At 43.3% G+C, this 27,974-nt stretch overlaps 1 protein-coding gene and 1 non-coding gene across 2 annotated transcripts; both read left to right on the forward strand.

Moving 5' to 3' along the window:
• The first annotated feature begins 214 nt into the window (after positions 1-214).
• Positions 215-27,963, forward strand: ARPC2 (actin related protein 2/3 complex subunit 2). The gene is made up of 11 exons (XM_061384748.1): positions 215-349; positions 563-644; positions 8,681-8,715; positions 9,937-10,049; positions 14,037-14,082; positions 16,440-16,626; positions 17,220-17,313; positions 22,768-22,894; positions 24,401-24,501; positions 24,810-24,910; positions 27,510-27,963. Exons 2-11 carry the CDS (start codon positions 571-573, stop codon positions 27,532-27,534), a joined length of 903 nt encoding a protein of 300 aa, XP_061240732.1. The 5' UTR covers positions 215-349; positions 563-570; the 3' UTR covers positions 27,535-27,963.
• On the forward strand, positions 3,420-3,556 carry LOC133236230 (small nucleolar RNA SNORA42/SNORA80 family). Its single transcript, XR_009732799.1, has one exon. It is a non-coding gene; the product is annotated as a small nucleolar RNA SNORA42/SNORA80 family (small nucleolar RNA).
• Positions 27,964-27,974: the final 11 nt, after the last annotated feature.

The following is a 27,974-nucleotide window of genomic DNA, read 5'->3' on the forward strand; positions in this document are numbered from 1 at the left end:
CCGGACCGCCAGGTGGACCTCGGGGAACTACAGCAGGCCGGGAGACGGTAGGGATACTAGTGAAGAGGCGCTGGGACTACCGGTATCGCGCGTGCGCAAGCGCGGCACCACCACCCACTACATCTCCACCCCGCCCCCTGCCCGGCGCGATTGCGTGCGCGTGCACGAGGGGTCGGAGCGGAAATGGCGCCGCGGGGCCGCGCGTCCGGGCGGCGAGCGGAAGTGGGTGTGAGAGCGGAAGTGGCCGGCTAGAGCCGGGGGCTGGGCGGGGACCAGGCTTGTCGGTGAGGCGGCGGCGGCGGCGGCGGCGGCGGCGGCTCGGCAGGCGGGTTCAGGCTTCAGGGGCCAGGTCGGTCGGGTGAGGGGTGTCTCCACAGTCAGTGCGTGCGCGGGCAGCGCGCAGGTTTTCCCCTTCTCCCACCCCGGTCCCTTTCCCCTTCTTCCCTAACCTCCTACCCCACCCAGCCCCCCTCCTCAAGGGGCAGCAGGGCCGCTCCCTCTGTCCTTTCCTCCCTTACCCACCCTCACCCGCCCTTGTTTCTCCTTCCCCTGTCCGGGGCAGCCGCCGCCATGATCCTGCTGGAGGTGAACAACCGCATCATCGAGGAGACGCTCGCGCTCAAGTTCGAGAACGCGGCCGCCGGGTGAGCGCGCGCCTGGGGCCGGTGGGTGGCGGGGTAGGCCGAGTTGACCCCTAATGATCGTTCAGTCCTCCAGACCCAGAGGAGGGAGGTGGGAGACCTGGGCGGGTGTGGGGACTGCCCCGGCGGGGTTAGACGCGGGAGGTGATTGGGCGCGGTGGGGTGAAGGGCAGAGATGCGTGGGGAGAGGCTCAGAGGAGGGATGCGGAAGCAGTGAGTGGACAGGAGTGCGCGTGCCAAAGGTCAGGAGACCTGTGGGAGGTGAGGGGAGCCGGAACTCTCCACTGGAGGATCCCATTGCCCTCTGGAGCGAGCTGGGGACCACTTCCCTCTGTATTCCCCGTCATTGTTCAGAACCCAAAGAAAGCCTATTTGGGATTCGGTTGGAAGGAGTTTTCAGGAATTCCCAGCACTGGAGGAAGAAAGAAGGTGCCAGGCCCAGATTCACCACCCGTCTTCTCGCTCCCCACCCCCATCTTCTCGTCTAAAGGAGCAGAAGACTGAAGGCAGGTCCTGCCTTGCTGCCGGAAAACCCGTTGATCTCTCTAGTTTTACTTCCCTGAACCCTACTGTTAGAGAGACTGATCATTTTGTTACATTTCTCGAGCAAAGTTAATAGGCCCCCCCATATCCACACTCCTTTCTTACCGCTCTTCTGAGGTCCTGATTCTTTTTTCCCCACTCACTGTCCTCTGTCTGGTTATCTTTTAAATCTTTGTACCGTACCCTGGGTCTGTGATTTCTTCTGTAGTCATTCCGGCCCAGATACGCACTTAAAAGCCTCCAGAGTCTATAATAAAGTTCTCAGATAAGACCTGTTTGTTAACCATTGGCCTTTTTAAAAGTGGGCTTTAGGACATGTTTCTAAGGCAGCCTTCGGAGTCAGACACAAGAATCAATAGAAGACGACCTCCTCCCCCAAAGCTGCTTTGCTTTTCTAATATAAAATTTAATACATGAACCAAAGAATCGGTTTTAACTTCTAATTTTTGATGGCTTGTGGCTAGTCCCTTTGCCTCATTTCCCCATGTGTGAGGATGGGAACTTCACATCTTGGTTACACAGTTGAGGAAATAGTGCAAACCGTTTCTGGTGAACTGGGAACTAATAATAAAGTAAGTGCTTGGAAGGCCACCGATGGGAAAAGATTGGTAGAGGGAATTTCTAAGTGGACATAATGAACTTGTGGCTTGGAGGCATTAAAAAAAAATACTTACTACCTGCCTCTTAAACTGAATATATTGTCTCCTATCTCTTTTATAAGGCTACGGGTTTTATCTGTAGTACAAAGCACAGCTTTCCTTGAAGTAACACAGTGAGCAGTAGTGACTGTTTCCTGCCAGGGGCTGCAGTTGCTTGTATTTTAGGCTGACTTGCTTCTTGTCTTCCGCCTCACTTACCAGTTCCTTTGCATTTTAAATGTTCAAGCGAATCAGCTTAGTGGCTTATTTTGGGTGATTGCTGTGTACTTTTTTGAGCAGTGTAGCACATAGGAGGAAGTTAAATGAACTTCTGCATTTTCACAGCTTATCTCAAGTGAATTCTCAAGTTTAGACTAGCGAAAAATGAGACCTGGGTGGTTATAAGCTGATCTACAAGATAAATCCTGTGCATTTCAAGTGGAAGCCTGCCTTGTAGTGTAGGAGTACGTTCACATCTGCTTGTTTATTAATAACTTGTGACTCTGAAATGTAGCCCATTATTCATAGCTTCAGCTCTTTTCCTTTTAGAACATTACTCTTAAAAAGAGCTCCTAACTATTTCAGCTGGGAGTAAGTAGTCACACAAGTCTGGAAGGCATAATTTAGAACTTCTCCACTTTTTTTTTTTTTTTTACAAAGTATATGTTGTAACAATGTTGAATCTTAGGGCATGGCAGCAAATTTTGTTTTTTTTTTCTGGCCTGTCTTCCAGTTGAGATGTGACTTTAAGTTAGTTGACTCAGAACATACTCTGCTGAAAATCACCTTGAAAAGAGACCATGATATTTAACCTAACAGGTAGGGTTTTCCTGGGATTGCAAATGAAACACCTAGAAGAAGCCTAGAAGTTTCTAGGCATACTAGTAAGGTGAGGCAGCAGTAAAGCATTTAAGTATTTATCAAGTAGTTAACTACTTATCAAGGTGCATGCCTAGCCAGAACTTTTAGAGAATAATAACTAGTGTGATAATCATGAACATTTACAGGGTTCTCTCAGTGCTCAGCCCCAAACAGGAACAGGAAAGGGGGACCTTTCTAAGAGTATGGCAGCATTACAGAGGACCTAAGGGGGGACACATTTTGGGGTGGAGATCAGAGAAAGATTAAAGAAAGGCAGTAGCTCTAAGGAGAAACCTTTGAGATTGGAAAGGCTTGGCCATTGTGGGAACCTGCTGGGAGAGGTCAGCTCCGCCCTGCTTTTCCCAGTTGGGGAAATGAGGTTCTGTGCAGCCTTCCCCAGAGTGAAACCTCCAGCTCCACAATGCCTGGTAATAGGCAGTTAACTACGTGTGGCTAGTCAGGTTGAAATAAAAAAGTGAATTAAAATAATAAAGCTCCCCAGTCACACTAGCCACAGTTCTGGGACTCAGTTGCCACACGTGGTTAGAAGCAGCCAAATGTGGGCAGCCAGATGTAGGACATTTCCATTATTGCAGAAAGTCCCCTTGGACAGCCCTGTTGCAGCTACTGAAAACGTGAACATGAAGTAGTCTTAAAAATAGTTTTGCGGTATATGTTTCAGAACACAGTAATTTTCCTTTTGAAGTTGATCTTATTTTAAGTGATGCCTCTTGGAGCATGGTAATGGATTTATGGCAGGTCCTCCTCTGTGGGCCTCTCATAGTGTACCCATGCCAGAGTACATTGCAGCCTCGAACCATTGCCCAGCCTCCTTACTTGTGGGCTGTGAGCACTGAAGGGGGTTGTACAATGTGAAACAAGAAAGAAAAAAAAATGATGCCTCTCAGATTATCTTGCTGTGTCTTCTTGCCTGTGACATCCTTCGAAAAGTCTATATTTCCTTCAAGTAAAGCAGTTCTGTCATAAATTGCTTAAGAATATATTTGGTCATGAAAACCTTTTAACTTGGAGGCAGTTTTGACAAAGCCTGAGAGCCATTCCAGGCAAATTACTTCTTTTTTTTCCCACCACACTCCTGGGAAGGTGGCTTATTGAAATGATTCCTGTATCCCCACAAAATGATAATTATTGGTAACTTGTTTTCTCAACAGCCTCCAAACTGAGAGACTGTCACTGATTAAGAAGCTGTGCACAACACTGCAGATAACCTCATGTGCAGGTCTTGTCAACACTTTTTTGGGTTTTTTTTTCCCAAGCATTTAGGAATTCTTACTTAGGCTCCCAATTAAAAAAGTACTCTGGCAATTTAATTTAATTCTTTTGTTACTGTATACACACCAAGAACCTTTATAGCCTCCAAAGCTAGGCTTGTCAACTTCACTCTAGTCTGGAGTGCAAAATTGAGGAAATGCTGTCAGATGCGAATTGCTGTTGATTTTAAGTGCGTACTGGCTCCTTGCCACAGCTGTGCATATTGTGGGGAGCTGTGCTTCTGTGAGGGGGAGTGAAGCTCAGTAGGCAAGCCGTGCCAGTTGGGGTGGGCGAGGACTGTGGGAGGAGAAATTTGAGCGAGGAATAAATTAAATCTTGCTGATACCTTCTCATTCCCAAATATGCTGCATATGTCCTCAGGGAGACAGACTGCTGAGAAGTGATTTGGAATTAGGACATTGTTTAAGCATTTAGAAGAAACTGGATGTAGTGGCTGACTTGCTGAGATGATCTGGTTGGTCTTTTTACCGGTCACTGTAGTCACACACTGCTACCCACTCTGGCTGCCTTGGAACTACTCTGGGCATGAGGCCCAGCACTGTGTTCCTTTTGTGTGTACCAAACCTGCGACTCTTGGTGGCAGGGTCTATGGTTCTATCATCTTTGTTTCCCCAGAATTCTTACTGTGTAGTATAGTCAGCTTAGTACACTTTTGATGAAGCCAAATAGAATGGTTCTTAGTTTTTTTAGGAGTTTATCCTTCTTCTGACATTGTGTGAATCAGCTTTTAGACCCTGTTGTTTTGAGACATGCCTTAAGAGAGTAGGACCACCTCTTACCTAATATGATCCATTTTTGTAGGCTTTGCTCAAAAAGGATGATGGGAGCCTTAGAGAGGACTTAAAGGAGATTAATCAAAAACTTTATGATGAGATAATGAGCAGAATTCAATAATTCCTCTAATGCAGCTCATAGAAACAGTAACTAGAAGAGGGACATAAATGCACAACAAGGAACTGGATGTGTTCAGGAGTAAAAACTCCAAAATCCTTAATGAGAAAAGAGGATTGGATAATAACAGTTGCCAGGAGTTCTTTAGTGACATTTTACAAACTTCTTTAGAAACAGGAGAGGAAGAAATTTTTTCTGAAGGAATTTAAGAATGGCTCTTGAAACCCATCTGAATGAATTGAGTATATTTTAGTGTCTTGTGCTGTCCTGTCAGTAACCCTGAGGACTTAGCCACCTGGCTTACTGTAGGATTCCAGATATTGCAGCAGTCTGACACTAATATGGTTCTGTTTCTCCTTGTTTTGCTGACCAATTCCCGATTGTTTGACATGGTTTCCTTCCATTTCAGAATGTGCCTGGGTTACAGATAGCAGCTGTGATTTACAATTGACAAAACTGGGGCTCTTGGGAGTTACTGAGGGAGTAGATGGATTCAGCATTGTGTAGGCACCCTTCCCTGGTGATTCCTGACCTTGTTATGGTATGTCACATCTGGGTGAGTGGTCTAGCCTGGAGATCTGCCACTGGGCTGCCCTAAGGGCTGTGGGATCGTTATCTCAGCGTATCTGTAGCTGAGTCATAAGACCTTTGTTGGGAAACTGCCATGTATATAGCTTCTCAGTCCTCACAGCAGCTTTGTGTGGTAGAGGCTTTTAATCTCCATTTTCTAGAAAAGGAACCTTTGGCTTGCCGATGAGTATCATTGCTGTGGCTACAGTAAGCGGCAGAACCTGAGGTAGAGAGTCAGCTCTGAAAGACATGCTTTTTCTGTGATTAATTTACTCTCACTGCCTGAGACAACTATTTGCCCTTTTGGCCTAGGGGCTTCTGTGGTAGCTCAGATAGTAAAGAATCTGCCTCCAATCCAGGAGACCCAGGTTCGATTCCTGGGTTGGGAAGATCCCCTGGAGAAGGGCATGGCAACCCACTCCAGTATTCTTGCCTGGAGAATTCAACAGACAGAGGAGTCTAATGGGCTACATTCCATGGGGTCCCAAAGAGTCAGACACGACTGAGTGACTAACATTCTTTTGGCCAGTTAAGAGTACACTTGCTCCCAGACCAATCTTATTCCTGTCTGTGGTTGCTTGTGGTTTAGTCGCTAAGTCATGTCTGACTCTTGCGACTCCACGGACTGTAACGTACAGGCTCTTCTGTCCATGGGATTTTCCAGGCAAGAATACTGGAGTGAGTTGCCATTTCCTACTTGAGGGGATCTTCCAGACACAGGAATCAAACACCAGTCTCCTGTGCTACATGTGGTCTCCTGCATTGCAGGCAGATGCTTTACTAGCTGAGCCACCAGGGAAGCCCTTTATTCCCCAATAGCTCCGTGATTTTTAAACCACAAAACACTTGGTCTTGGACTTGAGCCATGGCCCTGTCATGGTATATTTCCCACTCAGCGCAGTCCCCTTGTTGGGGACAGAGTTAGACAGAAGCCTAACCCCTAAGTGACTTCTCAGGAGGACTCCTTCAGCCCAGTGCTCTCCTCAACAGCCTGCCTGTCTTCTCTGCAACCTCTGTGCAGCCATAAATAGCAAACTAAAATATTAATGACAATGATTTGACAAATATTCCCAAGTCAGGCAGCAAACCACTTGGTATAGATCTTAGCAACTTCTCCCAGAGGGGATCAGTGCTCAGGGAACTTTATGACCTAGAGAAATGCAAAATTTCAGAGTCAAAATGTTGGAACCCTAAGGTTTTTTATCTACAGTTGATCTTTTTTTGGTCAGTTGATGAAGTGAGAAAGTGAGGAACTCAGTCCTTCTGTGGCCGACTTAAAGCCTAAAGGTTAAAAAAAAAACCAGCCTCCTCCTAAGTGATACAACATGGGCTTTTATAAGCCTCCACCCTGCCTCTTTGGCACAGCCAGCCTTCCTCAGGAAAGTGTGTTTCAGTGCTTCCTCCCGTTGTGCAGCCTCTTAATGTTTCGTTCAAATGAGCCATAGATTAATGTTTCTACTTCTTCCTTTGCTGTTGTTTTTTCTAGAAGTGAGAAATGGTGGTTGGTCATTCCTCGCCTTAGTCACCAAACTACAGTTACAAATGAAAAATCAGAAACAACTTTTAATTTTTATCCAGTTCTTTCCATCGTATCCTGAACTCACTGCTTGTCCATTAAATTTTTATCTAGTTCTTTTCATCATATCCTGAACTCACTGCTTGTCCATAAACGCACTTGATGCTTCGATTCTCAGACACCCAAAGTACTTTTCCTAAGTCACGTATGGATGGCTTTGAAGAAGCAGGGTGGAACTCAGTATGTGATTTGTATAGGTTGATTTTACAATGGGGCTAACATATGTTTAATAGAAGCCAGTTTCCTTGAGAGGTATGGTTTAGCTTTGCAGCAGTGTTTTAACAGTCATAAACCATGTTATTTATTCCGTTATTTCCCAGCAACTCTGGAGGGCAGCTCAGTCTTGGTTCCTTCTGCAGATGAGGGAGCGGAGATAGTAAAAGAGATACACATTTGATGGTGAGGTCTTGAGCAAGTTAGGCAAGAATAAATGTGAAAGTGTGTATATCGTGTCTGCTGGCCCATAAAACAAAGTGGAATCATTTGAGTTACAGGGTGTTAGCTAATAAAACTGTGGAGTCTTCATTGGTTTCCTACCATTGGGTTTTGAGGAGAAGTGAGGAAAGCATTTGAAGTAGCTTTTCACTGGAGGTTAATTGACCATTAGTGTTTTTAACTGGATATATGTCATGCTTTCTGGGTTAATAACTCAGCAGCATTTATCAAACAGAAGTCCATGTACCAGGCTCAGCTGGGAATCACATTGAAAGTCGTAGACCGTCAGTGCCTCCCAGGAAAAGTTCTTCCGTGTCTGTTCTCTTGTTTTATCTTTAGCAGTTGTGTAAAGTAGGTAGGATCATTTGTGTTCTCGCATTTTAAAGATGAGTAGGTGAGAAAATGAAGGGATGCAGGCATTAATTTGTCTGAAAACATGATCTTGAAAAGGCTAAAGTTGGAAAACAGGTGTCTTGACTGTTCTCAGTGATTTTGCTCTGTTACTTTGTGCTATACTTTGTATGAAAGTGCAACACTGAAATTTAAAAACAACCACCTCCCCCCACCTCCCCCTCAAAAAAAAACAAAACTAGAGGAGAACCAAAGAGGGCTTCACAAAGGAGAATGGTGTGAGTACTTAGGTGATGAAAGGGAGAGGGAAACACAGTGTAGAAAGACTTACAGATTGTCTTTGAAATGGAATAGGACTGCATCATTCTGTGGCCTGAACTCATCCTTTCACTTTACGTAAATTTAAACCGTTCTGCTCTCTGTTTAGCAGTTTTCCTGCTGAGAGTGCAAGCAAAAGAGGGCATTTTGTGGGTCTATATACAAATGTGTCTATCATGGTCTTAAGGAGTTAAGAATTGAAGATGAGCACCAACCATAGCAGAGATTCGAGCTGCAAAACAAGCTTTTATCTGTCCTTCCTCAGTCTTCCACCATTAGTAAGCAGAGATTCAGGTGCATAAAAAAATGAATTGTGTACCTGGATCAAGGTTGTCTGATCTTAACTAAAGCTCAGGAGCCTTTTGCAAGTCTCCCTGAAGGCAGGCAGCAATGTCGTTACCCTTTTCTTGGCTGTGTTGCACAGCACTCAGGATCTTAGTTCCCTGACCAAGGTTTGAACCTGTGCCCCCTGCATTGGAAGCATGGAGTCTTAACCACTGGACCACCAGGGAAGTCCCAGTAATATAGTTAGCTAACTAAAGGACTTTTATTTCATTTTGCAGAAACAAACCAGAAGCTGTAGAAGTAACATTTGCAGGTAAGTATCCTTTATCTCACCTGTTAAGAGAAGGCACAACATAAAAAATAGAAAAGAAAATTGTTCCTAAAATAAGCTTTTTTGACGTTTGGGCTCCTATCTTGATTGTCAGATTTTTTTTTTTTCCTGGCTTTTATTTTAGATCATTATTCATGGATTTAGTGAGCTATATAAAGTTGCCTGCTGATATCTTAGAAGTTTGGGTTTAATTTTGTGGTACAAACTAAGGTTTTTTAAATTTGAAAATATTGTGTTATTATCTTTAGTCATCGTCTTAGTTTGCCTAGCATTTAGAGGAGCAGGGAATTAGAAATATAATCGAGACTTGTTCAACAAGTCAGAGAGAAAGGTTACTGCTTTCTTTTCCCTAGAAAGAATTGGGTATTGACACTACTCACTTGCTCTGTGAACTTTGAGGCCGTTGGTCACGCTGTTTATTAATAAAATGGGAATGCTTGACCAGGTGATCTTGGAAAACTTTTTGCAGCTCTGAAGAGCTCTGACTTGGAGGCCAGGCACCATCCCCTTCCCCTCCTGCTAACTAGCAGTGCCAGAGCTCCCTAAAGTAATGACACTCAGCCCCAGGTTTCAAGAACTTAAGAGCTAGCCAAAAACACTGTGTGAGCCTTGTGTGAATCCTAATTCAAATAAGACAACAATAATTTTTTTTAAATTCTTGAGATAATATTTCAGTGCTTGACTGGACATTTAATTTTTTTTTTAATTTAGGCATGACAGTGGAATTGGGGTTATGTTTTTTTTTAGACATGTATTCTGAAATATTTGTAGGTGAAGTGACGTGATGTGTAGGATTTGCTTCAGAATAAATCATTGGGAAGGGCTGTGTCTAAGTGAAAACAAGGTTGGCTATATGTTGATTAATTGTTTAAGCCATGATGAGAATAGGGGTTCGTTGTATATTATATTTTTATACATGTTTCAAATACATTGCAATAAAGGTTTGTTTGTTAAATTCTTTCAGCATAAAGTGATGATTAAAGTAAAAATAGCTTGGTAGTTTTAGAGAAAAGAGATGAGTACTCAATAATTCTGATCTCAGTGTTTCTACTGATTTTCCACATGGATTTTAAATGAACGTCATTTTACTTACATGCCTACTTGTAAGGGAGACTTCCTTGTGCCCTGCAACAGGTAGGCAGGCACTTTGAGATGTTACTCCCTATTCCCAAGTTAAGCAAGATTATTTGCCTCTCCTGGCAGATTTTGATGGAGTCCTCTATCATATTTCAAATCCTAATGGAGATAAAACAAAAGTGATGGTCAGTATTTCTTTGAAATTCTACAAGGAACTTCAGGCACATGGTGCTGATGAGGTAAGTTCCACATCACTTTTCCTTGGGAGTCTTGTTTCCTCCTCACCTTTTCCTGGCAATTTGCCACTCCTGGAAGATCCACGGCACTGAATCATCCACGCTGGCACTGGCCACTCTGGATGGCTTGCTCACCTAACCAGGGGCTCTTGACTTCATTTCCATTAGTCGTAAAGAAGGGTGTTTCTCAGAACGGGTTTTGGTTCTCTGCTTGACTGCTTTTTACACTGAAGAAATAAAGATGTTCTCTAACCAGTGAAAACAAAAACAGATTTAGTTCTCAAAAAATGTAGCAAGGAATACTTTTCCTTGACCAATACAAAAATAGCTATGGCAAGACTGAGATGGATTCAGTTCTATTTCTGTTACATTGTGAAGCAGGTATATAACCTCTAGTCTGTTTCAAGTTTACAGGCTTAATTTCTCATTCTAGAAATTTAGGAACAAATCTGCCCTTTACACTTTTTAATTTAATGCTCTTTAGAACTGGCCTCTGTATCTCTTGTTCCTTACGACTACCTTAGGGGAAATAAGAAAGGGTGTCCATGTGTTCAGAAACTCTTGGTGGCCATGCTTTATTCACTGGCTTCTTTCAATAGATTTGGTTCCTGTTGAACTGTATTTGCTCTGGGGAGAGCCATTTATGGAAGAAAGAAAATGTTATTACACCAGTGTGTGCACGTTGTGGTTGGGTCTCAAAGCAGGAAGTATGACTCAGTTCCTGAATCAGTTTTCAAGTATCTTCTAGTTTGAACAGAGTAGGTTCTCCTTAATGTGGTAAATGAAGATACAGCCATTTTTATTTTCTTTCTGATTGAGAGTAATAGTAGTTTGTTATTTTTTTTAAGTTTATGTATTTTTAATTGAATGATAATTACAGTATTGTGTTGGTTTCTGCCATACCTGAGCATGAATCAGCCGTAGGTATACATATGTCCCCTCTTGAACCTCCCTCCCACCCCCTACCCCTTCCCACCCTTCTGCGTTGTTGCAGAGCCCCATTTTGTGTTCCCTGAGTCATACAGCAAATTCCCATTGGCTGTCTATTTTATATATAGTAGTGTATATGTTTCAATGCTACTGAGAGTAGTAGCTTTTAACTTATTTAAAATTCATGTGATGAAAGAGCTGTTTAACAAAAGCGTATGATCAAAATCTTGATACTAAAAACTAAAATTAATGTTAACCAAGCCAGATATCAAGAGCCATACACGGTCACTTCCCTTACTTCTTCATATGCAATTGGTTTGCCCTGGAAGTTCAAAGGAACAGCTAAAACCTCTGATTTTGCCTCAAGTTCAAGAGAAGAAGAATGGTTTAGAGAATTTGCATTCAGGGTTATTTTACCTGAAAAGAAAGAGCCTCAGGAGAAAGACTTAAGTCTTTGAACGCATTTGAAAGATTACTAATGTAAGTGAGACCGGCTAACTCTTTACCAGATGAAGATCAAGAGGAAATAAATGGCAGTTAAGGTGGCCCTGCTTTAATGAAGTAGAAGACAACTACCTAGAAAGAATATTTCTTTGAAATGTTGAACATTTGAACAGATAACTGAAAACCTGTGCGATTATTCCCCCTAGACCTTCCCCTCTCTAAAGACGGTGCAGTAAGAACACTCCTTGGGAGGGAGAGAAAGTGTTAAGCTAGATTTCTTAAATCTCTGTTCCAGTCTGCTTTCCTTACAGTGAAACTCCAGAATACATTGCTATTCTTGTAGCTATCACAAGGGTCAGAGAACCAGCCCACTCAAGTGGGTGGAATAGGTAACATTGGCTGTGTTGCAGCAGAGTGCAGGGTAAATGGCTCCCTACGTTGGTTAAACAGTAACCAGCGTGTGATAACCACAGGAAGCTTGTTACTTTGTCACAGGCCTTTTTTCAAAGCAGAAAGCCTCAGCTGCCAGGTGGGAAGGTCTGATTTCCTGGTGTCAGGTTGGAAGAGGGGGCACAAAGTGAATCAGTTAAAAGTGCAAGTGACGTGAACTAGGAAGCGTTGGCTGGTCTTGCCAAGAGGAGGGAGCAGAGGAGTTGAACCTGGTATAATTTTGGTTCTAAGAACCGCTTAGATCTCAGAATATTAACTTAGTATCTTGGGCTTAAACTGAATAACTTGGAACCTAAACTAGGAGCTGTGGTTTCTCCCACATCTGATTTTCCCTTCCTCCAAGTACACATAGTACAGAATTGCAGATAGTTAAAATTACTAATGGGACATGGGTGCTACTTTTTTTGCCCTGAAATGATTTAGGAGAAGTGGTATACGGGACACCTGAAGTCAAATCTCTGTGCCACCAGTAGATTCTATGACCTTGAACCTCTCCCTTCAGCTCCTCTTCTGTAAGAGGTACCTCACAGTGGGTGTGTGTCACCACATAGGAACTACATGTGGCATTCCTTACCCTTTGCCTTTACGTAAACAAGTGTGATCGCTGATTCATGCTGTGAAGTCCACCCTGCTGTCCAGGTTTTACATGTTGAGACTTTCTTCCAGCTGTAGGATAATGGTTAAATAAATATGTGAAGTACTAAAAAATATTTAAGAATGAGGAGAAAGAATGTACTATATGATAATTCTTTAAAATGGGACATGAAATAAATGGTTTGCTCCTGGTTTGTATATCGTATGTGTTTTAAAAACCTGGAGAGAACACTGAAAATAAGATTAGAAGAAAAGCATTGACGTTTGCTCAATCTGTTATCTGAGTCCCCAGATGCTGGAGCTGGGCTCTGAGATGACAGGAGCGGACCAGACGTGGCCCTGCTTAAATGGGCCTCCACTCTAGTACTGCCTGTGTTCTTAGTACTTTTCTCTGGCTAGTGAGATTCTTCAAAACACACACACCACTCTTATAATTAAAGCAAGTTTGTGCTCTTGTTCACTTTTAACTTGGTAACTTATCTTAGATTTGAGTACCTCTTTTTTTGGTATTCCAGAAAATACAAGAGGGTCGTTATTAGTATATTTGTGGTGACACCGTTAAAAATTGGATGCATAGAGACAAAATCCCACAGCCTGTTATATGACTGGGGGTTAGTACTGATATATTGGCCTCAATTCTGCCTTCTTGTGGAATAATGCTGACTCCTTCCCTCCCTAAGTTCAAGATTTTAATGAGACAAATAATAAGACCTGTCTGTGTCTTGCCTCTAAAACATAATAAAGACTATTAAATACCAAGAGGTTATTGAATTCTAGTGACTTTAATTTTTCTCTCTCTCCAAATAACTGCCTTTCTCCTGCTTAATGTGTCAATAACATTTAAGTCAGAACTGTTCCTTCCCAAATAAAAAGACTGATTCTTAAACCATGTCAGCCTCAGAGCAGTTCCTACCAGGAAGAGCAATCACGCCGGCAGAGAAAAAATAAGAAGGTGTAAAAGGGACTCTTGTTTTATCATTTACTCCAAAAAAGCTGGAAAATAGCCAGCTGTAAGGATTGGTTTTGAGAAAAAAACATTTAGAGAGTACACCCTTCTGTGGACCCCCACAGTATAAATAACTGGCTAAGATTGAATTATCCGTTGCTTTTTAAAGCATTCAAGATAAGCAGGCTAACCAGAATCAGTTCCTGACAGTTCTGGTTTTACTGTTTCATTCACCTGAGTTAGTGGTTTGGCCTATATTTGGTTGATAACTAACATGATCAATTCTCACTTTAGTTCGGCATTCTTTTACTCCCTTGGAGGAAAAAAAGGGTAATTATGTGCAATATAAGATCTGGAGGAGAACAGACCATATAAAGGGGGTGACCAAGTGCTAACCTTTTGGAGTTAATCGAAGTTCTGTGAGTAATTTGTTTGATAACTCAGATAAATCTTCTTGGCTCCCTGTATCCTATTTCCCATTCGCCTTTTGAAAGTTAGGAAGAATGCTGGCTTAGGAAAAACTTGGCATGCACAGTCCTTTGAAAATAATGCAATTCTCATGGTCTTTGAATTAACATACTTGTTGATATGTATTTGTATAACATACTTGTTTTTCTATTTTCTAGTTATTAAAGAGGGTGTACGGAAGTTACTTGGTAAATCCAGAATCAGGTATGTAGTAATGTGAATGGCTGTGGAATGACTTGGAAAGAGATTCGTCCTGTTTGTGCCATGCCTTTTTTAGCCAACGGATTTTGTTTAAATGTTACTTATTTATTATGAGTATTTCTGCATGAGTTCAGGTCCCACTTCAGCTGTCTCCATAAACATAGCTTTTAAGGGGCTTTGCGTTGTCCAGTAATGGATACACGTTATTGGTGTAGTCACACAGAGAGTTGATGGATGCTGTTTGTAACATTTATTGGGTAAGATCTAATGACTCTTTGTTAATGTTTCAGCCAGAGGGCCACCTTTGTTTGCCTGTAGTGATTAACATGGCTTTTGAGAAGATTAAGCCAATATTGATTCTCCCTCCCAGCCCCCAGTAACACCTTTGTACACTGCACATTTGGAGAAGGAAGAGGAATATTCACAGCTATTTTCACATTTTCAAATAGAAATTTCAGCCCCTGTAATCCATTCTTCTAATCAGTGATCTGTGCCTCCTTGGTTAGAAGAGCTATGTTACACAGCTTTAAAGGAAGCTTAAAGAGGAAAAAAACTGAACAGTATTTTTATCCCTATGATTAAGTAGTAGTTTCGAATTCTGAGGCATCTATAGCCAGACCCCATAGTAAGGACCAAGTTGTAAGACTGATTGAATGTAATATTTATTACTCAGATCCTATGACTGGTACCTTGACTTAAATCTTTCTAAAAAGGAAAGTGTATCTGTCTCTTTTTAACAGTGGTTACTTTAAAAAAAAAGGCACCTCACCTGCTCATTAGAATACCTTCCCTTGACTCTTATCTGCTGTTTTGGAAACAAAGTATCTAATAAAGAAAAGTGCCTTCCAATGTAACTTGTTACTTGGAGTGTTTGTCTATGAGAACTTTGTACTCCATAAGGAATACTGAAATTTATTATTCCCCAAATTGATGGTACAAACATATCTCAGAAATAAAAGCCAAAAGATAAATAACAGTGTAGGCTCTAAGAAGAATCCGGGAATTTCAGAAAGAAAAATAACTAGAGCAGAAAAAGCATAAAGGAACCCTTGGCTGTGCTTGTTGCCACTCAGTCCTAAAATCTATCAGAACAAGCAGTGTGACCTGGATTTTTCCTATGGGTTTATCTAGACAAGTTTGGAAAACTCGGCTGGCCATACTAGATTTTACTTTTCTTCACATCATGTTTTCTTCATCATATTGGAAGCCATACTGAAGTCTGGCTTCAGTTATAGTTTTATTTAGTTTGTTTTATTTGGCTTCTTAAAACTAACAAACCCCAGCTTTAAATATTTTCTTCTTCTTTTTTTTTAATCTAATCTTGTGGTCCATTTGTTTATCTGGTTTTCAGGTACCCAAAATGGAAGGCTGATTGATATTATTTAATACTGGAGTGCCAAGAATGTGCTAAACCCTGTCTAGAACAGAGATTTAGATAGCCAGTTGATGCTCTCAGTGAGGATAGATCCAACAAAACAGACCTCAGGAATGCTCTTGGAAAAATACTAAATGGTAACAAAGTATAAAGGTCTAAGAAACTCAGAAATGTGTAGTCTATACAGTTCCTGGTACAATTATTCCCATCATCTGTTTAGAATATGAAATGATCCTCAGTGATGGGCAGATATTTTTGCAAAATCATTTACAGGTTTTTGGGCAGGTATAAGTCATTCAATTACATAATAAAGCATCCTAGGCACTTGGCTTCTTTGAACCTTTTTTTCCCTCTAAAGTGAGAATAACTATATCTGGCCTATTTCATACAACTTATATGGCGATTAAATGAAGTAAAATGTTTTAAAACACTTGGAAAATTTTACAGTGTACACAAATAAATCTTTTGAGGTGTATTCAGATGTTTTTTCCGTTTTGGGTTTTTGCCATATTTCCATTCCCAGGGCTTATAGTGGCATGCAGGCAGGTATATTTTTTTATCAAAAAGCAACCAAGCTGCTCACCATGTTGGCACTTGGCATGATAAACCGTCAGAGAAAAATATGAAACTCATTAATAGGTTGTTAGCATATTCAGCCTGCTTTCACGGTTGTGTCTGGAACATTAAATTTCTAAAAGTTCCAGGATTATGACTTCCTCCCATTCCTTATTTGTAATCAGTCATCTTTGATACTGATTTAGATTTTTGCATGGTATCTGTTAATTAGCTATATGTATTTACAGTAATTTTATAAGAATTAAGGTTTTTATTTCACTTCATTTGCCCTTTGAGGAAGATGGGAGTGGATTGCATTCTCCTTAGGTTAAAAGTATGGACACTGAGACAAAATAAAATGCCATTTGAACCCAAAAAGCTTTTTTTTTTTTTTAAATATACCTACTGGGTGTTTTTTCCCCTCCTCCAGGATACAATGTCTCTTTGCTATACGACCTTGAAAATCTGCCTGCATCCAAGGATTCCATCGTGCATCAGGCTGGCATGTTGAAACGAAACTGTTTTGCCTCTGTCTTTGAGAAATACTTCCAGTTCCAAGAAGAGGGCAAGGAAGGAGAGAACAGGGCAGTTATCCATTATAGGGATGATGAGACCATGTGAGTATAGAGAGAATTTGGTCCTAAAACTTGGTTGTGGCTGTCACATGTGCTTACCAAAAGATATTCAGCTAAGTCAGACCTTAGACTATATTGTGTGAAGCCCCCCAAAGTGTCGTTCTCATAAAATTCTTTAACCCAGGATGTAGATGGTGTGGCGAAGGAGAAGGCCACTTCTCCTTATCTACAGAAAGTTGGAAAAAGATAAAAAGAGAATCTAGCACTTCTTTAAGGCACTAACATTTTGAGTCCCCTTCTGTAATTTAGCTAAGTAATCAGGAGGCAGAGGGTAACTATAGGTTCTAAGAAATATTTTTTAAAGTGGGGTTCTGAGAATCAACTAACTCTGGACTCCATACCATATAGACAAGTTGATAACGTCCACTTTGGGTGCTTTTCATCTCTTGCCTCATGTAAAGTTTGCGTTTATTCTACTGACTTCGTGGCCATAATTATTCAGTCTCACTAGCACACCTTGTATTATGAATTAAAAGGTTTATGATGGCTTTACCCTCGTGCTTCACTTGTAGATCAAGTTCTTGGCAAAACCCAGTTCTGATTCTGTACTTACTCGTGAGTTTTGTTCCCCTCAGGTATGTTGAGTCAAAAAAAGACAGAGTCACAGTAGTCTTCAGCACAGTGTTTAAGGATGACGACGATGTGGTCATTGGAAAGGTGTTCATGCAGGTATGGAGCAGACATCTTGGGGCAGAGAGTAGGGGGACCATGGCCTAGTGACTTACACCTTGGCATCAAAGAGACTTCCCTTGTGGTGCAGTGGCTAAGATTACTCACTCTCAATGCAAGGGGGCCCAGGTTCGATCCCTGGTCAGGGAGCTAGATCCCACATGCCACAACTAAGACCCAGCACAGCTAAATAATAAATAAGTCAATGTTTTTTTAAAAAGATAAGAACTGGCAGCCCTATTGATGTTGAAACTTGATTTAGTTAAACAGTCCCCCATCAAACTCACTGATTTTTTTTTCCTTCGTGGTTTTAGCCCTTTTGCAGGACTGAACTAGAGTTGGTTCAGACAGTAACGAATCTACCTGCAGTGTGGGAGACCTGGGTTCAATCCCTGAGTTGGGAAGATCCCCTGAAAGAGGATCCCCTGGAGTGGCAGCCCACTCTAGTATTCTTGACTGGAGAATCCCCATGGACAGAGGAGCCTGGTGGGCTACAGAACGGGAGTCACAAAGAATCAGACATGACTAAGCAACTAAGCATAGCACATAGTAACAAAATGACTGAATATGAAGCATGCTTCCTGCCATGGGGTCTTTGATTTAAAGCTTGGTCCTGTTTCCTGCCCGCTTAAGTTTTCTTAAAGCTTCTAGCAAGGTCTGTTGGCTTGGCTTATTAGTCCTAAAGTCTTTTCAGAATGGAGTCTAGAGAAAATTCTTAGGTGGTAGGTAATGCATTAATAGTGTAGAGTTGTCAAACTGGCAGTGAAGAGAATGGGCCTGAGTTTGGCTGAGGTCCCCACGGAGCACCCTCAGAAGCAGCTCATCCGCTAGAAGAGTAGTGGGGGTTAGCAGAACATTTTGTAATTGGATTTCTGGTGTGGTTGGACTCGGGTCTGACACAGTACAACCACTGTGGCTTTGTCATGCTGTTTTCTAACCAGTTGCTGGCTTTAGGACATGAGCTCTCACTGGTGAAGTATCCTGGCTGGTTTCTTATGAGACAGCTCAGCATTCAAAGTCTAGTACAGAAGTTAAATTAAAAAAAAAAACACAACTTTGTTCATTCTGTTCTTTGGCAGGGTAATGAAATTTAAGAATTCCAGGACAGAACCTCTTTTGCCAGGTTGAGTTGAAAAATAATTGTGCTTAATATAGTGAGAATACTTTATGTGTAGGCATTCTGAGTGGCTAGGGAAATCTTCAAAAGGGATATTCTCCATTTGACCATCTGTAGTGGCTTTTTGTGTTAAGCTAATTTAATCAGAAACTAATTTTTTTAGTCCCCATGCAGAAAAATTGGAATATTGACACAGCATTTGAGAGTACTAAGCTTTCAAAAGTGTATGGTTGTGCACATACCTAAGACATATGTATGTCTTAGGTCCTAAATGTAAACCTCAGACAGGCATTTCATGTGTTTTTATGCAGAATTGACAGGGGAATTAAATGCAGTAGCTCAGAAATTGGGCTAAATCCAGACTGACAACCTAATTTTAAAACCTATGAAGTATATATTTAGATTTGGCTGGTTTTTTTACCAGTCTTCTTCCATTTTATTCCAGACAACATCTTAACTTATTTTTATACTTTAAACAGATCTTGTCTTGGAGAGTGTACTGGAGATTTGTTCCTTAGAAGAATTTTGAGTATTCTTTTTTGCATGTGAACTTAAACACTCTCCCTCAGAGTCCATGTGGTGGGACACTTGTCTAAAAGGGAAAAGAACATCTGCATTTTTGTACCGACAGTGTCTCCAGTGAGTGACAGGCCTGGCCTCATGTGAAAAGGCAATGCCCAGGAAGCCGTCTGCCCTTCCTCCCTCTCTAGACTCAGAGGCAGTGGTAATTTAACTTGAAATGACCTTAGTAATGTGGACTTATTTTGCTGGTTTTCCCCTCCAAAATAAATCAAGCACTGTCCTAGGCCTAGTTATTTTAAATTTCTGGGAAAAAGGAGGATGGTGGATGCCTAGCCTAGAATGCTGTGACCGGGGAGGCTGGTCATGGTCACTTGTCTGCCTGCTGTGGGTCCTCGTTTCCCATGCCGACATGCACCTCCAGCCTAGTCAGGATGCCATCCCTCCCTTATCATTTGGCAGGCTGACTTGGAGGGATGCTTATTGCTGTCATTTGGAAAAAGACAGGGAGGGGCCATTCCCCACTCTTATGGATATGCTAGTGCTCGGCTTTGAAGGCATATGAGCTGTGAGCATCAGAGAAAACCTGGTAGATGTTATCGTTTCAACACTCATTACGTGAAAAGCAATAGTTACCCTTTCGGAGATTGGTGAACTAAAATTGTTTATATTACTAGATCTTTAAGTTAGTTCAGTAGGTAAGAGAAATTAAGTGGAAGCCACTGGTTACTATATATGTTCAGGGACAAGACAAACGCAATTTTCCTCGTAGGCAGTAGTGAAGATGTCATTTTGAGGATCCTTGCTGCCTGTATACATGTGGGATTATACCTGTGGGATATTTTCCTGAACTGAGGACCCTGAGGCAAAGTGAATAATTTTAGTAGCATTGCCAACCCCTTCTCCACAGAGGTTATGCCATTTCCCTCCCACCTCCAGTGCATGAGTGTCCATTTTCCCAAAGTGGTGTTGAACTTTTGGATTTCTACCAGTCTGACAGGTTAAAAATGGTGTCTGCTTTCTCTTATGAACAAGGTCAAACTTTTTTTTTTTAATGCTGAAGGCTAATTTTTTTTTTGTCTTTTCTTGTGAGATGTCTCTTGATGGCCCCTACCCATTTTTCTATTGGGTTACTGATCTTCTCAGTTTCTTCATGTACTTGGGAGACTGGCCCTTTTTCTGTGATAAGAGTTGCAGATTTTTTTTTTCCAGTTAGTCATTAGACTTCTTTTTTTCCAGTTAGTCATTAGACTTGTTGGGTTGTTTTTGTTGTTTGGTTTTCCCTCATGTAGAACTTTATTTTCATGTAGTGAAATTGATCAACCTCTATGGCTTCTAGATTTTGAGTCATAGTTAGAAACACCTTCCCTACTGAAAGGTTGTAAAGAAATCTACCTGCATTATTTTCCTTGTGTTTTTATACTTTCATATTTTATGTGTAAATCTTACTACTTATGTGTAGTTTCTCTTGGTGCATGATATGAAAAGTGGAGCCATCTTTTTTTCTAAGTGACTACTGCCTGTCCCAGTGGCAGCTACACTACTGGTTTAAGATGCTGCCTTTATCATATACTTAATTTCTGTATATATTTGGGTTTATTCTGAGCTTCTGTGGTCAGTTATGCTTTGATGGAAGAAAGAAATGATATTGTGATGCCCCAAAGAGAGAAAAAGGAAGAAAAAAGAGGCAGTATTGCTGATACATAAGTAACAAAGACTCTAAGGCAAAAAGCTGCTGGGTTGGTGGGTTTACTGGCTTTTAAGTGTTGTGTAAGAGAGAAAAACCAAGGAGAAACAAAGGCAGGAGATTGCCTGAATTACAGCCCCGAGTCAGGACATTGTTAACCAACTCCGAAATGTATCACTCTTCATGTACAAAACTGAGAAATGCTGCCAAGTCACCACGGGTTTACAGATACTCCGTCTGGTTGTGAACACCACATGTACCAGTGAACTGGAGCGTTCAAGAAACTTAAGAAACACAAGAAAGTGCTGGCAGGCAGTTTTTATCTGTTCTCCCCGCCGGGGGCTAAAAGAGAGAAACTGATAGAAGTTAGAGAAGGTCCCAACCCAGTTGCAGAATGAAAGGTATTTTCTAGAGGAGGGCAATTTCAGCAGCTTTGCTTTAAGGATTTTCGTTTTGAATTATCTTGAATCCTTCCCTCCCTCTTCAGATATTTTTCCTTTGGGGATCAAAGTTCAAAGGGGAGCCCACCTAACCCAGTGATGTTATTTCCCACCAACCTTTGGAAGCTACACAAGGAGTTCAGGAGGCAGGGGGTGAAACAGACGAGCTCCCCGACTGGGCATTAGACCTCCTCAGGTAGTATCCTTCCTTCACACATGTGCTGCTGAGGGCTTGCCCGTCAGTGTGTATCCTCCTGCTGCGGGTGAAGTGCAGTCCCTGCTCCTTCTCATACAGTGTGCTGACACTGTCAGCTAGGGAAGTGGTACTTTCTCATTCTTGTGCTAGACAGTCTCTTTTAAGGGCAGAGGACTAGATACAGAGATGAATAAAAGAATCTTTGACTTGAGGAGCTTAAAACCTGGTAGGGAAGCCAGATGCATTCATGAATAGTGAAATATCACAGTAGAGGTTTGCAGAAAAGCCATGGGAACCCCCACAGGAGAGCAACTAGCTGTGCCCAGGCTGTTGGAGAGAGCGTTATATCTGGGCAGCAGTAGAAAGAACGTTGTAGACTAAAGGGCTGTATAACTTGCTCTCAGTACTCTCAGAAAACTCAGGGACCTTGGAAAACTTTTGATTCCATCCTTCTGTCCTTCAGAGAGTTTAAACCCTAGGTTTTACTGGCATTGCTGAAAAGTCCATCCAGTCCTGTTATTACGGATCTGAGTTGAAACGGGGATGCCTCGTATCACTTACCTGTTTATACAGGAATGTATGGATTGGGAAAGCTTGAGACATGGGGGTTAGGACAGGGAAGAATGGCTTGGTTTTGACATCCTTAGGCATTTTTCTGTAGTTTGCTGAGGGTGGATACATTTTGTCAAGGGTGAGCTCTTACTTGAGCTCCACTTGATATCTTAATTAAATTTCCTGAAAAATACAACCTCCTTTCATATTAAATCAAAAGAAACTAATAAACTGTCATCCTTATCCTGAACGTAATCTGGTTCTCTCAGTGCTTTGCAATTTGTTGTCTATTTAGCCTCAGAAGTAATTTTATCATGCATATTTTTCCAAAACAAAAGAAGAGGATTAACAGTGCTTTTCTCTGCTCTTTGAAGATCGGACTTGTTAAGTACTTTGTGATCTCTCCTCTTTGAATCTGAAGTGCACTGATGGCAGCCAACACTGGTAATATTTCACGTTGTGCTGTGCTGAGTCGCTCAGTCATGTTTGACCCTCTGCGACCCCATGGACTGTAGCCCACCGGGCTCCTCTGTCCATGGGGACTCTCTAGGCAAGAATACTGGAGTGGGTTGCCATGCCCTCCTCCAGGGGAATCTTCCCAACCCAGGGACTGAACCCAGGTCTCCTGCATTGCAGGTGGATTCTTTACCATCTGAGCCACCAAGGAAGCCCAAGAGTACTGGAGTGGGTAGCCTATCCCTTCTCCAGGGTATCTTCCCGAGCCTGGAATCGAATCCACCTGCATTGCAGGTGGATTCTTTTACCAGCTGAGCTACCAGGGAAGACCAGTATTTCACATTAGGTGTCATTTATTTTTAGCCTCTGCCAGTCAGAGGGCTCAGAGGTCACATCCACAGGGCAAACCCCAGAGCATAGGTTGCTGTTCTTGCTGTTGGTCTCACACCAGATTCTCTTCTGGTTGCTTTTTGCTTCATCCTGGCAGGAGTTCAAAGAAGGACGCAGAGCCAGCCACACAGCCCCACAGGTCCTCTTCAGCCACAGGGAACCTCCCTTAGAGCTGAAAGATACCGATGCTGCCGTGGGTGACAACATTGGCTACATTACCTTCGGTGAGCTGGGCAGGGTTGCTGCATTTGCATACCTTGGTGGGTTCATACTGCAGTTGAAATGGGGCTGAGTGGCAAAAGCAGGTGTGCCAGAGTGTTCCTGTTGCCGGTGCCATGACTATAGGAGGCATGTCATGGGGCACTAATATAAGTCATGTGCTATTTTTATTTTTATACAGTAGTCATTTTCCTTTTTTCCCTGTTTTATCTAAATCCTCAGGAAAAAAGAAAAGGGTAGCCTGGTGTGAAGTAGGAGGGGTTAGGGCCACTTAAGCACTGCGTAGCAGCTGGTTGGGGTTCTCTGTCCTTTGGCGCCTGTTGGGTTTTTTTGCTCATTAGACCAGAGCTCTAGCCGAGATTCAGTTACCCACTTTCCCTCTGGAAAGATTCATATCCACCCCTCTCACAGTTTGCTTCAGCCTAGTGATCTGGTTCATTGATAACAGCTGACAGTTTAGAATCGCAGCTCATACACACACTGACCCTGACAACACTAAAATGTCCCCTTTTCTGAAGTTCTTTAAGTCACCAGAGTGCTGAAGATGCATCAGTTTATTGGAGATAAGCGGGTTGATTAACCAGGTTTCCTTAAGTCTAGTCTACATGTTTTTTTGGCGGGAGGGCACATTACTCTGTCTGAGGTTGGGACAGCCTGTTACAGTTTAATTAGCAATGTCTCTCTTTGTGGTACATAAACTGATGGTGAACTTACAGTCATTAGCATCTCAGGACCTCTGCAGTATAGTTATCTCCTGGCCTGGCGCTCTTTTCTCTTGAGAGCAAGTTGACACACAGTGGTCCCACCCTTTCTTAGGAGGCATTTCATTTCGTTTCAACAAAACCTGATACTCAAGGACTTTGCTGATGCTGAGATCACTGAGTAGGGTAGATGCAGAAGATAGAGGGGATTCCCAGGAGCCAGAGGGAGAGGCGTGCAGGTCTGCCCAGGTGTGAAGCTGAGTGACTGACTGCTCAGGACTTCATGGGGCCAGGCAGTGGCAGGGGCTTTTCTCAGCCCCCAGCCAAAGCAACTCATCTTGCCATTCCTCCTCAGGAGTGCTCAGGTTTTTTCCCTTCCTGTTTGGTATTCACCACAGACTACATGATCCTCTCTGGATCTAGTTTCTCTGAACGCTTACTCTGCTTCGGCACCAAGGGCCTACAACAGGCAGGCTTTGTTCTCTAATCCCCATTGCTCCAGAGTCTACCCAGGTAGCCAGTTGTGTCATTTTCTAGAGAGACTTCTGAGAAGCAGGAGCTAGTAGACTTCGCAGTGCACAGCCGGAGAATCCAGACCCGGAATGAATGCCAGGACCAAGCCCTTTGCCGAGGGAGCCCTGGTTTTCGGCCATGGTCTCCTCCATTTGCACTCCCTGGCAGAAAACCCTAATGAAACAAGTGACGGTCCCAAAGCAGGGCCAGATGGGAGCTGCCGGTAGGCTGCTGGTCTTTCCACCCTTTGGCATTGGTGTAATTAGACCTTGACACCCTGTCTGTGCCCCCACCCAGTGCTGTTCCCTCGCCACACCAACGCCAGTGCTCGAGACAACACCATCAACCTGATCCACACGTTCCGGGACTACCTGCACTACCACATCAAGTGCTCGAAGGTGAGTAAGAGCAGCCACAGCACCGGTGCTCCGGGCCGTCCTCTCCGCCAGAGCTCATGGCATAAAGTCCTCTCTGGTCCAGGCTGTTGCTAGGAACTCTACAGAGATGGTTCTAGACGCTTTGAATCATGGCCTTTTTCCATCTCTCTCACTCCATAGTAGAGAGGTGAATATATGCTTCCTTGCACAGCCCTATGTCAACCCCAGGGTGGATGTTCCCAGACCTTTCTGATAATTTCCGCTACTTAGAGCAAAGCTGTCTTTCTGGAATGTGACTCTGCTTCAGTATCCATTGTGTTTGCCTCCAGGCCTATATTCACACACGTATGCGGGCAAAAACATCCGACTTCCTCAAGGTGCTGAACCGTGCACGCCCAGATGCCGAGAAAAAGGAAATGAAAACAATCACGTGAGTAGAACCATCCTGCAACAGGACTGCCTTCCTCTCCTCAGCTTACCAAGGAGGTCATGGGTGTTGGTGACCCAGGTGTCTGGGCAGTGGCTGCAGATGAGATGGGCAGTGGGGCGCCTATAGCTGCCTGGCAGACTAAAGATGGGACAAACAGGTTTTCACATCTGAATGGGCCTCCTTGTTTCCACATCTCTGTGATCGAGGAGAGTGGCTGCTAGAAAGAAACACAGACCTTTTTACCAAGATGAACTATGTTTTCTTTGGGTCTGAGTTGAGAAGCCTATCTTAACTGTTTTGATGATGTCTTGTAGAAATGGAATAATCTGCTTGAGGACATTTAGTTGCATAAATAGGCCTGGAACTATTCCAAAGCATTCTTTTTCCTGGTCCGAGTCTTGGCAGGAATTTTGCCTAAAGAGGAGGTCAACTTTATCTGAGATAGAGATGATGAGGAGATCCCTAAAGGGTGCAAGACACTGTCCGCAGTAGAGCAGCATGGTCGAGGGCCTGGGGGTTTGGTTCTGTGTCAGATGCCAAACCTTGGGACCCCCTCTGGTAAGGTTTAGGCCATCCTGTTCTCCAAGTAGAGTAATGGGTGCTGGTCTCCTATCACTTGTTCCCATTGAATTAAACATCTTGAGGTGAACTAAGCCTCCCCACAACCCACACAGCCATTTCCAGCACCCCACACTCTTGGGATAACCTTCTATAGGTATGTTGTGCCTAGGCCTTCCAGCTCCTTCCCTTGGCCTCTTCTACCAAGCTAGTTTTTGCTGCCACTTAACAAGATGAGAGAGGGTCTGACTCTCGGGTGCCTGGGCAGAATGCTTTTAATCTCAGAAGCATCAGACATTTATACAGAGCAGTGTAAGTCATCCCTGCCTTCTATACTTGAGAGGCTGCCTGTCTCACTAGGAAATTGATACCAAAGACCTTTCTCTAGAATAGCTCTTCCCACTGCCCAGAGCCAGCAGAGTGTTCAGTCCACAGCTGGATCCTCTGCTTAGAGAGAAGTGCCCACGTGCCATGGCAACACAGTGGCAGCATCGTTCCTTCTACTATTCAGCTTTGTGGCACAGCCTAAAATGGGCAGAACTCGAAAGGTGGGGAGGCAGGGAAGGTGTGTCCTGGGGGGCACGTGCTCTTGCTGCCCTGCAGACTCGTACCTCCATCATGGAGTTGACAAGTTTCCCTTTCCTTTCCCTGCTTGCTTCTCTCACTCACACCATTTTGGTGACCCTGAATGTGAGGCAGCCAATTTTGTGCCACTTTCAGGGCCCCGTTCAGTAGAGGCTAGGAGGTGAGCCAGCAGCCAATACAGCAGAAGGCAGCCTGACCCGCCAGCCTGTCGCCCACCAAACGGGGGGGCTGGGCGTCATAAATAGTCAGGAAGTTCTGTCGCCTTCAGCCCTGTAACTGCCTGTCTGTTGAGGAGAAGCGCCCACCAGGCAGCCACTACTCAGTGTCTCCCCACAGGGCTTCTCCCCTGGTTCCGTCACACAGCTCGGCAGCCTTGGAGTGTGGGGTTACTGCAAAGCAGGTGCAGTGGAAGGCAGGAACAACTCCCTGTCCTGATGGGGGACTAAGAAAAGATGAGTCCTTGAAATGAGCCAGTCGTCCATAAACTTCCTTCCTGGAACTTAGGGAGAACAGCTTTTCCTTTTTCCATCCTGTGATCCCTCTTTGGCAGAGGTGAGTCCCAGAAAGGAGAAGCAGGAGGTAAAGAACCCTGAAAACCAGATTGAGTTCCCAAAGCTAAGCAGGAGAAGCCAGGACCCCTCTTCTGCTCTGGGTTCTTAGAACCTGGACCAGCATGAAGGAGGGTGGCAACCCTTCTGTGATCAGAAGCCAGCCATCAGCACCCCACAGAGCTCTGCCAGAATTGAGCTTTCTATTTGGGGAATGGATAACAAATATTTTAGCTTCATCTGTGGTAGGGTAAGACATTCCAGAGAGGAAAATCTTAGTTCCCGTAGTCCTCTGCTCTAGCTTCCAACCAGGCTTCCGTGCCAGATAGGTACCCTCCATCTTTGGGAACCATTCCCAAAGTTGGCCTTTTTAGAATGCTGGGTAGGACAGGACACACCAGCTCAGGAGCCTTAAGCGAGGCAAGTGTTTTGTGACTGAGTGTAGTCACCGTATGATAACACAAAACACGCTTAAACTTGGAAAGTTTGGAGGGTTGCTTCTTCTGACACACTGGCCCCATGAGGAAAGATTTAAGGAACTGCTGTCTGCTAGGCTGAAAAAGTATAAGCTGTGTTAGGAGGACCCCAAATTCTTTTACTCAGAAGAGGGTTGAGACCAGTCTAAAAGGCAGGTAGATCTAGGCCATCCAGAAATTGTGGGCAAGTGATTCTCCTGTCTAACTTGGTATATTTACTGTCCTCATGGGCTTATTACTTGGTACCCTGAAGTATTCAATAGGAAGAAAGAGCTGATGGGTTGTTTCTGTGAAAGCTGGGCCTTAACCCTTGCCTGGAGTTCCTGAATACCTCTGCTTGAGAAACATTGACCCCATCTCTAGTGCAGAGCCATGGGGTGGATGGGAAGGTGAGCAGAAACTAACCTTCACACTTAATCTCTGCTTTTGAAGGGGGAAGACGTTTTCATCCCGCTAACTCTTGGGAACAGGAAGAGGAAGCGGCTGGCAACTGAAGGCTGGAACACTTGCTACTGGATAATCGTAGCTTTTAATGTTGCACCTCTTCAGGTTCTTAAGGGATTCTCCGTTTTGGTTCCATTTTGTACACGTTTGGAAAATAATCTGCAAAAAAGAGCTGTGCTTGCAAGGACTTCATGGTTCCCAAGAATTAAAAGAAAAAAAAGAATTCCACTTGATCAACTTAATTCCTTTTCTTTATCTTCCCTCCCTCACTCCCCTTTCCTGCCCCTTCTTTTCCAAGCTGTTTTGCTTTGCAATATGTTACTGGTAATGAGTTGCAGGATAATGCAATCTTAACTTGTTTTCTCTAAGTATTTGAGTTCAAAACTCCTGTATCTAAAGAAATACGGTTGGGGTCATTAATAAAGAAAATCTTTCTATCTTACATGAGAATTC

The sequence above is a fragment of the Bos javanicus genome, chromosome 2, assembly GCF_032452875.1.
Source record: "Bos javanicus breed banteng chromosome 2, ARS-OSU_banteng_1.0, whole genome shotgun sequence".
NCBI lineage: Eukaryota > Metazoa > Chordata > Mammalia > Artiodactyla > Bovidae > Bos > Bos javanicus.

Bases quoted from the DNA above. Each gene is read 5' to 3' on its own strand.
- ARPC2 (XM_061384748.1), top strand. From the start codon at position 571: ATGATCCTGCTGGAGGTGAACAACCGCATCATCGAGGAGACGCTCGCG. The intron at 645-8,680 runs GTGAGCGCGCGC...TTCATTTTGCAG, and splicing joins TTCGAGAACGCGGCCGCCGG to AAACAAACCAGAAGCTGTAG. The intron at 24,911-27,509 runs GTGAGTAGAACC...CTGCTTTTGAAG, and splicing joins AAGGAAATGAAAACAATCAC to GGGGAAGACGTTTTCATCCC.